We start from the raw sequence: 12,727 nt of genomic DNA, 5'->3' as shown, positions 1-12,727 counted from the left end.
TGTGGATCAGTGGTAGAGTGCTCACCTGGCATGCACGAGGCACTAGGTTCGATCCTCAGCACCACATAAATGTAAAACAAAGATATTGTGTCCACCTAAAACTTAAGAATAAATATTTAAAAAGAAAAAATATATATCCTTTCCTGCCAGGCTCAGTGGCGGAAGTTGAGGTAGGAGGATCACAAGTTCATAGTCAAAGCCACTTAGGGAGACCCTGTCTCAAAATAAATAAATGAAAAGAGCAGGGGATGTGGCTCAGTGGTTAAGCAAGCTGGATTCAGTCCTTGGTACCAAATAAATAAATATCCATTTCTCTGTGAAAGGACAGTAATACATGACAAGAGAAATTGCTATTCTTTTTCAAATGTTCTAGTTTGATGAGAGAAAAGACTGGCAATCCTATTTAAGTCCCCATGTTAAAAGAGTATATATGGCTTTCTTCTTGTTCTGCTATTTTTAATTTTGTTCATCTGTGAGGGCCAAATGTCTGGAAAACACTGATCTAGTTCAAATTCTGAAATTTTGTGTTATAAATTGATTAAAGGATGGTTCCTATCAAGGTCCCCTAGCCCTCCCCTGTGCCCCTGGTCCTCCGGGAGGATGAGAGCTGACTTGCACAGGCTCAGATACTGAGGCTGAATAGACAAGGGAGAGGAAAATAACATGGACTCCTCCTGAGATTGCCAGGGGGAGGCTGAGATGGAGTGAAGCCAGAAAATTGCCTTCTCTGGAGCTGGCCACGATTCTGCTGCATGGCTTGTGCTATAGTCTGAGTGTGTGTGTGCTCACAAATCCATTTGTTGAACTTAACCCCCAAGGGGACAGTATGCAGAGGTGGGGCCTTAAGAGGTGATCAGGTCAGGAGGATGGAGTAGGGTTAGAGGCTTTAAAAAGATTGAGGGAGTCTGTCTCTTCTGTCTCACAAGGACACATAGGAAGGCACCATCTATGAGGAATGGAACCTCCCCAGACACTGAATCTCCCAGCACCTTGATCTTGGACTTCCCAGCCTCTGAAACTGTAATACATTTGTGTTGCTTACAAATTACTCACGCCTAAAGTATTTTGTTATAGTAGCCCCAATAGCTCATCAAGAGCCTTCTCCTACACAATCCTCCCTGTCTGTTACAGAAGCTTGAGGCTCAATAAAACCTGTCTACATTGGCACGCAGGCCAGGAAAATGGGCACACAGGGGCCTTCTCCCTCCCTGAGACCCAACCCCTGTCAGAGGGACGTAAACAAAGCCAGAAACGAGAGGGTTTATAGGCTTCAGAAAAGACTGACTAGTACTTGGTGAAGTGGAGCAGAGATGTCTTAGCTGACATGCTGAGATCTTCACATTCGCAGCCTGGCGTTTCAACGTCTCCAGATCAGGAATTTGGTTGGCAAAGCCCCGCCTTCCTCCCCACAGCACTGCTGCTAAACCCATCAAAGGTTTTAAAGGCACAGCGTTGTTGGACCAGAGAGTGAGACGCCCTCACAGGCTCCTCTGGGAAAGAACAGGGAGAATGCACACACTGAAGGGTCAGGTTTTGTTCTAAACAAGTCGGGCATCCCTTTGTGGCCCCAAAGGGGAAGGTGGTTTTACCCAGTGAAGAGTCCACGGACCCCAGCACCTTAAGTACTGCTATCCTGCAGTACCTGCTTTCTGCTGGCCCAACAGGAGAAGGCGAGCAGCAGGAAGGAGCAGCTCCTGGACGTTTTAAGGAAGAGTGCATTTAAACTTAACTCATGATGTGGTGGAACAGCTGGGTTGGAAGATTGGTGGTTTAGCTCTGCATTTTGTGGCAGGGACTCATTGGCTGAGCGAGAATAAAAGCTGCTTGATTTTGTGAACTGCCAGTATTATGAACAGAGGCAAAGGACTCTCGGGAGTAAGTACTCGAGCAACTTCTTTACCCTGGTCCTGTCAGCACTAGTCATTCTCAGGGCTCTGAGTTTTCATGTTTCCTGACCCTGCCTTCAAGGAATCAGTGCCAGAATTCTGAAATCTCAGATCCAGAAAGGATTGAAATGGTGCAGAAATCCTCACTTGGGTGGAGCCCAGTGCCCAGGGAGTGCTCCCCAGTCCTGCCCAGCCTGCCTGGTGTTTGCCAATTTACACCACTGGTATATTTTCCCCATATGCATTGAAACCTGCATCTTAGGGGCTGGGGGTGTAGCTCAGTGGTAGAGTGCATGCTTCATGTGACAAAGCCCTGGGTTTGGTCCCAGCACCCATCCCCCTGTAAACACACACACATACACACACACACACATACACACACACACACACATACACACACACACACCTGTCTCCCTTCAATCTCCAGCACAGTGGGCATATACTATAGCATGTTGGATGGGACTGGCCCCCACAAATGACCTGATCCACAGGCCACAGACTGCACAAATTTCACCCACAAACATTTTTTTCTTGGTCTGCCCCGTGTTATAAAACATTTTTTTAATGTTTAATATTTATAACAGAGATTTCCTAGAAAAATCTGCCCTTGCAGATTCTCTTGATATCTAAGCAGCAGCTGGCAACAATAACCTCACATTACCACCCCAAAACACCTAGCTGGAGTAGGACAGTGCTGCCCCCGGGTGTGGGCATGGCTCCTCAGCTTACCCCAGCCCAGTTGATGTCTTCCCCTATTAGATCTCATAGTTAAAGAGTTTTTTGAGGCCAGACTTTGTCCAGGCCTTAGGTTTACCAGTGGCCATGTACCAGGATCCTCCCTTACCCAGTGTTCATTCCCTTCCTTTATGATTTAGCCCAGAACCATGCTTGCCCCCAAGTATTCCCTCCCTTCGGCTTGTCCTGCTCTGTCCTGTGGTCTTCATTAACATAAAACAACCAAGCCAGCAAAGCATCTTGTACTCACTCCTCCCTTCCCTCCACCCATGCACCCAAATCAATGGTCTCATAGCAGCCACACCACCTCTTAGGGAACTTTAGGGCTTTTGGAAATTTTAGATGTTATCATCATGACTAGGGCAATTAGTACTTGGGATCCAGAGATACAAAACATCTTGTTATGCAAGGAACAATCCAATTACAAACAAACTTGTCTTATTCAAAAATCCTATTAACCCTCACAGAAAAACTGATTTAAATAGAATGCTGGTTAATTTTGTCCTATATTATTTAACTGCTCTATGCTTATGCAAAAAAAACAGTTTGTGATGGGCACCTATCAATCATTAGACTCTCACAATGGGTTCAGGAAACAGCTTCTGAGCCTCCACAGAGGCTCAGAAATAGATCCCTCCCATGCTTCCTACTTGGAGGAAGGTCAGCCACAGAACTGGAGAAGGAGGGGAGACTGTATGTCAAAGGGAGAAACAGCAGTGCAGTTCATTTGAATAAACCAGGAAGAAAGGAACTGCGATAGATTATTACTGAGAGAATAATTTGTAACTAGGTTACAGACAGTCTTGAGGAGATGAAGAACGGATGGTAAAAATGGACAAAATAACATGGAAATATAACACTCTTGGGAGCTGGTGTTTAGTTAAAGTCCATGCACCTTTTTACTAAAATTTGTACTGATGAATTTTAGATGAATCTTACAAATGATCCTCAAAACACCAGGAGTAAGAATATTTAAATAAATAGAGACTTGCACCTAGCGGGTTATCCTCAGGCAGATTCCACTATGTGGTTTTAAGAGCAGAAGGACCCCATGCCTAGATTTCATAAGTGAATGATGCCCTCTGGCGGAAGATAAAGGTTTTAACCACTGGTTGGAGGCCAGAGAATTGAATGCTTGTTCCAGTTTGAGGAAACAGCAACCTCCCAGCTCTGACATATCAGCAAGTAGAAGAACTAGGCGGTGTGAATTCACATCACGTGCACTACTTCATGTACCCACGCCTGGTTTTTTTTTGTTTTAATTTTTTAGTTGTTGATGGACCTTTATTTATTAATTTATACATGGTGCTGAGAATCAAACCCAGTGCTTCACACGTGCTAGGCAGACGCTCTACCACTGAGCCACAACCTCAGCGCCCCCTTGCCTGTTTTACACACCAGGAAGTTGCCCAAGGTCACCTAGCAAGCAGCTAACTGGCAATCCTAATTTGGTACCAAGGATTCCAAGAATACTAATGGTGTTTCACAGATACACACACACACACACACACACACACACTCATGCACACACGAAAATTAAAAAGCAAGCAGATGCATATCCCCAAATGTGTCTCCTATAAGTTAGCAGTTCTGATAGGGTATTGGAAGTTTCAAGTTTTTATTATAATTTGAACATAGGTCCGTTTCCCATTGGTGAATCTTTTAGAGAGAGTGATAAAGGGAAAAGAGCCCCAGCTTGAGAGGAGGCAAGATCAGGCCACACAAATCAAACACGTCACTCAGCCATAGGATGCTTGATGTCACTTCTGGTAAGGATGATCAAAATACAATCTTTAAGGCCATGTTAACCTAAAACATTTCTTTCACAGTGCCCTAAACGTGAATTGAGTGCTCATTATCCCTTCTTTTCTCCACCCTGAATGGCCTCCTATGTGGCAGACTGAACATCTGCCTAACTAAAACCTATATATCCTATAAAACAAAACAAAAATCGCCCCTATGTTTTTGACTTTGTCCCTAACAACCTCCCACTGTTTGTCTCCGTCTATCTTAGTCTTAGACGCCAGCAGCAGTTCTCAGAGTGTGATTCCTGGACCAGCATCACCCCAGAAACGTGATAGAAATGCAGATGCTTGTCAGGCCTCCCCCACCCTCCCACGAGCCCTGTTTGATTGGTACCTCTAGGTGGCCTGATATTAAATTCTTACCAGTTATTCTGGTGCTTGCTAAAGCTTAAGAGCCTCTGTTCTGGAACAAGTTTCTTGACCAAGTGCCCAGAGATGGTTTTAGAGTCTTCAAGGTTTTTTGAATCAGCATATAAAATTTTGGCCCAATTCTGGAGAGTAGATTTATAGTAATCAGCCCTTGACCCTAAACAAATTTTGAGTTGCTACCTAATAGTAGCTCTAATATAACACTGAGTACCTTAATATTGTTTAACTGATTTCCCTAAGCCAGGAGAGCAGGAATCATGTCCATTTTCTTCACTGTATACCTAGCACCTAGAAAATATAACATACATAATAGGTTTTTAATATTTATAATACAGGCCTCTAATCTCCACTTCCATTGGAATGTCCTCATATGCATAAAGTTGATATATCCAGCCAGGCGCAGTGGCACATGCCTATAACTAGGCATTTTTCTTGTATTTTTGTAGTGTTGGGAATCAAACTCAGAACCTCACATGCATGAGGCAAATGCTCTACCACTGAGTCACATCCCTACAGTCACATATCTAGTTCCTAATCTTAGCTACTTGGGAGGCTGAGGCAGAAGGATCACAAGTTCGAGGCCAATGTTGGTACTTTAAGCAAGACCCTGTCACCAAATAAAACAATAAAAAGGGCTGGGGCAAAGCATGTTGATGCATACCTCTGATTCCAAGTGGCTGGAGAGGTTTGAGGCAGGAGAGTCCCAAATACAAAGCCAGCCTCAACAACTTAGTGAGGGCCTAACTAACCAACTTAGCAAGACCCTGTCTCAAGATAAAATATTTAGGGGCTAGGATTGTGGCTCAGCGGTAGAGCACTTACCTCTCAGGGGTGGGACCTTGGTTCAATCCTCAGCACCACATAAAAATAAAGGCATTGTCCATCTACACCTAAAAAATATATATTTTTTTAAAAAAGGTAAAATATTTTAAAATAAGGGCTAGGTATTGACTCAGGTTCCCTTCCCAATACCAAAAAAAAAAAAAAAAAAAAAAAAGGTTGGGATGTAGCTTAGTGGTAAAGCACCCTTGGGTCTCATCTTTCCCAGTACTGCAAAAACAAAACCAAAAAAAAAAAAAAATTAACATTTTTTCCTCTTACCACCACCACCAAAAACCATTTTTTTTTTGGAACCAGAGATTGAACCCAGGGGCACTTAAACACTGAACCTCCCAAGGCACTAGGATTACAGGTGTGTGCCATGATGCTCAGCCAAAAATCTCTTTTGCCCATATTCTTAATCCTGATGAATGGCACTACCACTCACCAATTGCCCAAGCTGGTCTTGGCTCCCCTTTTCCCTCATACTAACATTCATATTTTTCACCTTGATTTCTCTGAAATCTGTGCATTTCTTTTGGGGTTTTGTCTCAAACATACTAGGTTTAATTTCTGCAATTCTTGGTTACCTTGGACAGGTTATTTTTTTGTTTTTAAAATTCAATTAATAATTTTAATTTTTTGTTTATATATGACAGCGGAATGCATTACAATTCTTATTACACATATACAGCACAATTTTTCATGTCTCTGCTTGTATATCCACACCAATTCATGTCTTCATACTTGTACTTTGGATAACAATGTCCATCACATTCCACCATCATTTCTAACTCCATGCCCCCCTTCCCTTCCCACCCCTCTGCCCTATCTAGAGTTCATCTATTCCTCCCATGCTCCCCGTCCCTACCCTACTATGAATCAGCCTCCTTATATCAGAGAAAACATTCGGCACTTGTTTTTTTGGGATTGGCTAACTTCACTTGGCATTATCTTCTCCAACGCCATCCATTTACCTGCAAATGCCATGACTTTATTCTCTTTTATTGCTGAGTAATACTCCATTGTGTATATATATATATGCCACATTTTCTTTATCCATTCATTCACTGAAGGGCACCTAGGTTGGCTCCAGTTTAGCTATTGTGAATTGTGCTGCTATAAATAATATTGATGTGGCTGTGTCCCTGTAGTATGCTGTTTTTTAAGTCCTTTGGGTATGGACCTATGAGAGGGATAGCTGGGTCAAATGGTGGTTCCATTCCCAACTTCCCAAGGTATCTCCATACTGCTTTCTATATTAGCTGCACCAATTCGCAGTTCCACCAGTAGTGTATGAGTGTACCTTTTCCCACACATTCTCACCAACACTTATTGTTGTTTGTCTTCATAATAGCTGCCATTCTTACTGGAGTGAGATGATTTGCATTTCTCTAATCACTAGAGATGATGAACATTTTTTCATATATTTGTTGACTGATTATATATCATCTTATGAGAAGTATCTGTTCAGGTCCTTGACCCATTTTTTGTGTGTGTGTGCGCGCGCACTTAGCTTTTTGAGTTCTTTGTATATCCTAGAGATTAGTGTGCTCTGATGTGAGAGAGGTAAAGATTTGCCCTTGGACAAGTTATTTAACATCACTATGTCTTAAAATGCCTCGTGATAACAGATGCCAAATCAGTGCCCCACTAAGTGATCAGTAATGTTCTTACTCCTTCCTGGCTCACTGCCATTACCCTAGGAGTATCATCGTTTCCAACCAGACTGCTACACAGCCTAATTGTTCTGCTTCTGCTCTAGCCAGCACCCTTGCTCAACAGTGCAGCCAGAATGATCTTTCACAAATGCAAATGAAATGTCATTCTCCTTAAAATCCATTTGTGGCCCTTTTCCGCCTTTAGGCAAAGATTCAAACTTAATAGTTTGGCATATCACACATTCATTGCCCTGCCCCCTGCCACTCCAGGCCCTTCTTCACTTCCTCAGTCACGTGGTTTGCTCCTCTCAGGGAACATAATTTCCCAAACAAGCTGTTCACTCACCTTCAACTCCTCACCTGCTTCCTTGAACCTGTAGGAACTGTCTTGAGTTGTTCTCGTACCATGAAGGCTGTTAGGCAATCCTAGGGCTCTCTCCTGACTCACAGCTGTATTCCCAATACAAAGCAGTCTCTGGCTCATGTGAATGCCAATAAGTAAAGAATTTTACCTCACAAGTTTTTTTAAAAAAATATTTATTTTTTAGTTGGACACAATATCATCTTTATTTTTATGTGGTGCTGAAGATCACATATGCTAGGCGAGCAGTCTACTGCTGAGCCACAACCCCAGCCCCTAAGGTTTATTTTGAAGAAAGTTGAATCCAATGAGTTCAGGGTTGGGGATGTATATAACAAGATTATCCCCATATCCTCAAAGTTGTAATGATCTGAACTTTATTTTATTTTTTATACAAATAGAGCACAACTTTTAATTTCTCTGGTTGTACATGATGTAGTCACACCATTCATGCAATCATACCCATCTGTACATAGGGTAATAATGTCCATCTCATTCCACCATCTCCCCAACCCACCACCTCCTGAACTTTTTTTTTTTTAATATTTATTTATTTATTTTTAGTTTTCGGCCGACACAACATTTTTGTTTGTATGTGGTGCTGAGGATTGAACCTGGGCCGCACGCATGCCAGGCGAGCGCGCTACCGCTTGAGCCACATCCCCAGCCCCCTCCTGAACTTCTAATAACACTTTTTTTTAAACCTTTATAAGTTGGATTTTGCAATTCTATCACCACTGCCCCACCCCCACCCCACATACACACACAGAAAATCCAAGCACTAACTTAGAATTTGTCTCACAAGTTTGTTAAGCTGAGTTACCAGATTCAGTTTACCTTCCTTCAGTCTCAAGACAATACTCAACCATGATAAACCTGTAGCACCAAGAGCTGGATGCAAAAACCCAGCAAATAAAACATTATGCTGTCATCACATTAAAAAGTAGCTTTGTGGCTCAGTAGGAATACTTACCTACCACAGGAAGCCCTAGGTTCCAACCCAGGTCACAAAACATGTTGAGGATTGCACAGAAAAACTGGCCACTACACTCATCTAGGGACTATCATTTATTTACATGGCAGTCTATGAATGGTGCCCCAGTTATGCTCTACACACCAGTCTGCAACAACTATATGGAGACCCTATGCATGCTGAAGCTTGGAACAACTGATTTGCTTCACTCGCCTTAAACCTAAGTGAATGACTTATTAAAACGCCTATGTTACCGAGCCATTGACCTCGCTATCAAGCTCTTAGACCATATGCAGAACCCGACGGCCACAGACCAGTGGCTTTGAGGAAGCCCCTGAAATTCAACATAAAATGCTAAGCTATTTATAACTGGTTTCATAAATTTCATTAGCTTTTCAAGGACTATTATCTCCAAAAGTTTAAGAACCACTGCTAGTAGGCACATATATGCTTATATTTTGTGACGAATTCTCTGTCATCTCTTGCACTAATCCCAATTCAAAAACATAATAACCTCGTAATTTCTAAAAATACTCTGCAAAATTTGAGGCTTTCCTTCAGTACTGGGGACCTGAAAATGAAATACAGCAATTACTCTAATAGGTAACATGAAGGAAAGTTACTATTGATTTTCAGTTCAATAACTTTCCCAAATCATAGCTCTATATAAAATTATTTCCCCAATAATGACAACGTAGTATGAAAGTGAAAATATTTTAATATATACATATGAAAAAAAGCCAAAAACACAATAAAATCAAAAGGCATTGAAAGCATTACATAGTGCAAACACCAAAAAGATACAGAGCTATTAACCTAGCGGTACTTATAAAAACCAGGCAGAATATATGAAAATAGACCCCTCAGTCCTCATTTAGTGAGCTGGTCACTTCTGAGTTACTTTAATTGCCTTTTTCTCCTACTTTATGAAACCTCATTTGCTATTCCTGCTGACAATGACCACCTGATTAGAAATATGAAGAAAGCCACGGCTTCTGTATAGTGACAGTACAGTTCACGCCACCTACTCAAGTGTAGGTAGAAAGAATTTTTGCACATCAAGGCCACAGCAAGACAGGTCTATCAGGGTACAATCTTTAATCCAAATGTACACAATTCTCTCAGACACCGGGTGACAGAACTCTTCTAATCAAGAGTATCATGTCAAAGACAGGACAGGAGCCAGAGTGTGGACTTTGGTAAGCAACACTGGCTTTGCTAGGCAGGCATGAAAAACTCAGCTTCCAGGACATGAGGTATTCTGTATACCCCAAAGCCTGATCAACCAAGAATATAATAACTCCTTACACCTTCTTCAAGGCAATAATAGGTTTTAAAGGTTCTCCCCCATACTAAATTCCCACAACAAACCATGAGGTAGAAAGGGTAAGTGTGTGTGTGCTCATTTTACAAATGATAAAACTGAAGCTTAAAGNCTCATTTCCAGTTTGGCCTTAGGATGCTCAAAATTTCCCCTCCTATGCTAAACTATAGCTCATCTACTCACAAATCAGAAAATCCAGCAAAGTAAACTCACCATTCTCTATGGCAGTGCAAAATTCCAAACATTTGTAAACACTGTACATTTTAATTTTGGCACAGGGAGAGCTTGCAGGTTCTTTGAAGTGTAGATTTTAAATACAACTAGCTCTTTATCTACAACCACTTGTAGCAAAGGCAGCATCAGTCTTGACATGGTATGTGTGCATGTACCTATACACTCAGCATGGGAAGGATCATCAAAATTATTCTTTATAAGTCTGAACAATTTAGGCACAAAATGGGTTAAACAGAAAACAAAAAATTCACAGTATCTAAAGCCACATACTTTCAGAAGTTCACATAGCTCTGTGGAAACAAAATCCAAACAGGTGGTCAGCAAGTTTCCTCTTTTCTGAAGTATACCAAGAGGTGTCATTACAACAGCTTTATAGAACCCAAAAACATTCATCAACTTCTTATTAATTACTTTTCAAAGGAGCCAACGTGGCATTGAATTGACATACTCAAAAAGCTGTCACAAGGATCTTTACCTTTAAATATACTCATCCAGGAGCTGGGTTGTGGCTCAGTGGCAGAGCGCTTGTCTCACACATGTGAGGCACTGGGTTTGATCCTCAGCACCACAATAAAAAATAAAATAAAAAAAAGAACTCATCCAAACCAAGGAACATTCTACATATTACATACATCTAAATATACACAAATTATAACTAGACCCCAACATTATCTCAAAAACTTGGCAGTGATTCAATCTTAAATTACACAAGTCTATGGCAGTTTAAAGGATGGATGGCCTGGCCGAACTTGGTTCTACTGTTTCAGCCTATGATCAGACATGATATGATATCTTCAGATGGACTATAAAGAAATAGTAATACCAGCTTAAAAACTTGGCATAGATTATCAGAGTCTGATTAAGCACTAAAAGAAAAAATTAGATGCTGTGATTTCATTAATGTCTTATGGCATTGTGCAGCAGAAAACACTAAACTCCACTGTTATTTATTTTATATTTATTTTAAAAGCTCCTTCCTAATAATCAAGATTAGTGATCTTGTAATTGAATGCCCAAGACGACATTTGAAAAGTGAAAGGGGAGAGATGGAGACAAACCAGAAGTAGGATGCTGAAAGATAAGGGAAAACTGGTGCTACCTCCAAAAAAGCAGAGCCTACGTCCCCATAGACACAACTAAAAGATGAAGGGTCTTTTAGTTAATTCTAAAAGATTTCACAAACTATACCTTTGCTTTAGAGGCAATGAAAAAACAAAACCAGAAATAAATTAAGATAGTTTAGTTTTCTGCAGGTAAACAGGAAGTTTGGCTCAAACACAGACCCCTAACACTGCAAAACAAAAACTAAAGAAAATGAAAACATACCTTGGATTCTGTAAGTAAAGTACTTGGTGCTGGGGTTTGGGGGAGTGGAAAAGGCAGTGAAAACCCCAGCTGAGGAAAAAGGAAGGAAACTGAGTGGACTCAGGAGTAAGTCTTGAGTATGAATGTACCAAAATTAGCATAATAAATATACAAACATAAATAAATGTGTAGTTCTTCTCTCATTTAAGTCTTACAAAAAACTGCAAGTTATATAAGTGGATTACAGGGCACAACTACAGATCTTCAGTTCTGATTTATAAGTTACAAAAGCATCTGACTGGCAAAAATCCAAAAAAAATGGAGAGCTATCAAACTTTACAAAGTAAGTATAGAGGGAGGGACAGAGATGAAATTTTCTAAAATTTTACAACATTCACGATGTTCTAACAAAACATTTAGTAAGTAAGCTTTACTTACTAGGGGGAAAACTAACATCCCTAAATGCAGAGAGCACACCACACTTGAGCTTCAGTTCCCAGGAAAAAACAATACCTAGAGAAAATGGTTCAGAGTCCCTCTGTTACCTTTACTTTTCTCACAGTGGGAGCAGTTTTCTGATTTTCGCTAAGCCTGACATTTACCAGGTCTTTCTTTTGGGAGAAATGTTAAAAATCTTTATTCTTTCTAAAGTCTCATTTTGGCTGTAAATCAGAGTCTCTAAAAACATTAGAAGATATATATTTTAAGGTTATTACTTGTCCCAAATTCAACAAGTACCACTCTTTAAAATATTTACCAAAAGTTAACAGGTATTTTTAAGATTTGCTAGTCATGAGACTTGGACTCTAGTAACCCCCAATCACCAGCTTTATCATTTGGCTTCATGTGCAAAGTAAGAGGGACTGAATACATCATTCTTAAAATTCAGAAACTGTGGCTAAAGTGGTACAGTGCTCGCCTAGCATGTGCGAGGCACTGGGTTCAATCTTTAGCACCACATAAAAATTAAAAAAAATTGTGCCCCCCTACAACTAAAAAATGTATATTTAAAAATAATTTCTAAAAAATTTTAAGAAAACTTCCCTTCTAGAAACTAATATGATAAAGGGATCTTGTGCTGCCTACTTCCTGTTTTGAACCTACAAGAACAGGAAATAAAAGCCCTCCTGGGGCGGGGCTTCCACTAGAGTACTCAAGAAAACTTGAATCAAAGTCTCCAAGAATATTTGTTTAAATGGCCCAGACCTCAGAGCTCCGTCTCTGGGAATTTGGGTACTTTAATAAGTAACCAGGT

The 12,727-nt window shown here is 40.8% G+C and overlaps 1 protein-coding gene across 1 annotated transcript in view; it reads right to left on the bottom strand.

The window, feature by feature from the left end:
* Nucleotides 1-11,406: 11,406 nt before the first annotated feature.
* The window catches only part of Mdm4 (MDM4 regulator of p53), a 29,002-nt gene continuing 27,681 nt past the window's right edge, over nt 11,407-12,727 (bottom strand). The window contains exons 9-10 of the mRNA XM_015483361.2: nt 11,494-11,562; nt 11,407-11,414 (exon numbers count right to left, since the gene is read on the bottom strand). Of these exons, the coding sequence (XP_015338847.1) occupies nt 11,407-11,414; nt 11,494-11,562 (77 nt within the window). The remainder of the gene's footprint in view (nt 11,415-11,493; nt 11,563-12,727) is intronic.

This window comes from Marmota marmota, unplaced genomic scaffold (assembly GCF_001458135.2).
Source record: "Marmota marmota marmota unplaced genomic scaffold, marMar, whole genome shotgun sequence".
Classification (NCBI taxonomy): domain Eukaryota; kingdom Metazoa; phylum Chordata; class Mammalia; order Rodentia; family Sciuridae; genus Marmota; species Marmota marmota.
Note: the sequence above shows the minus strand (reverse complement) of the source record. Positions and strands in the feature narration are given on the sequence as shown.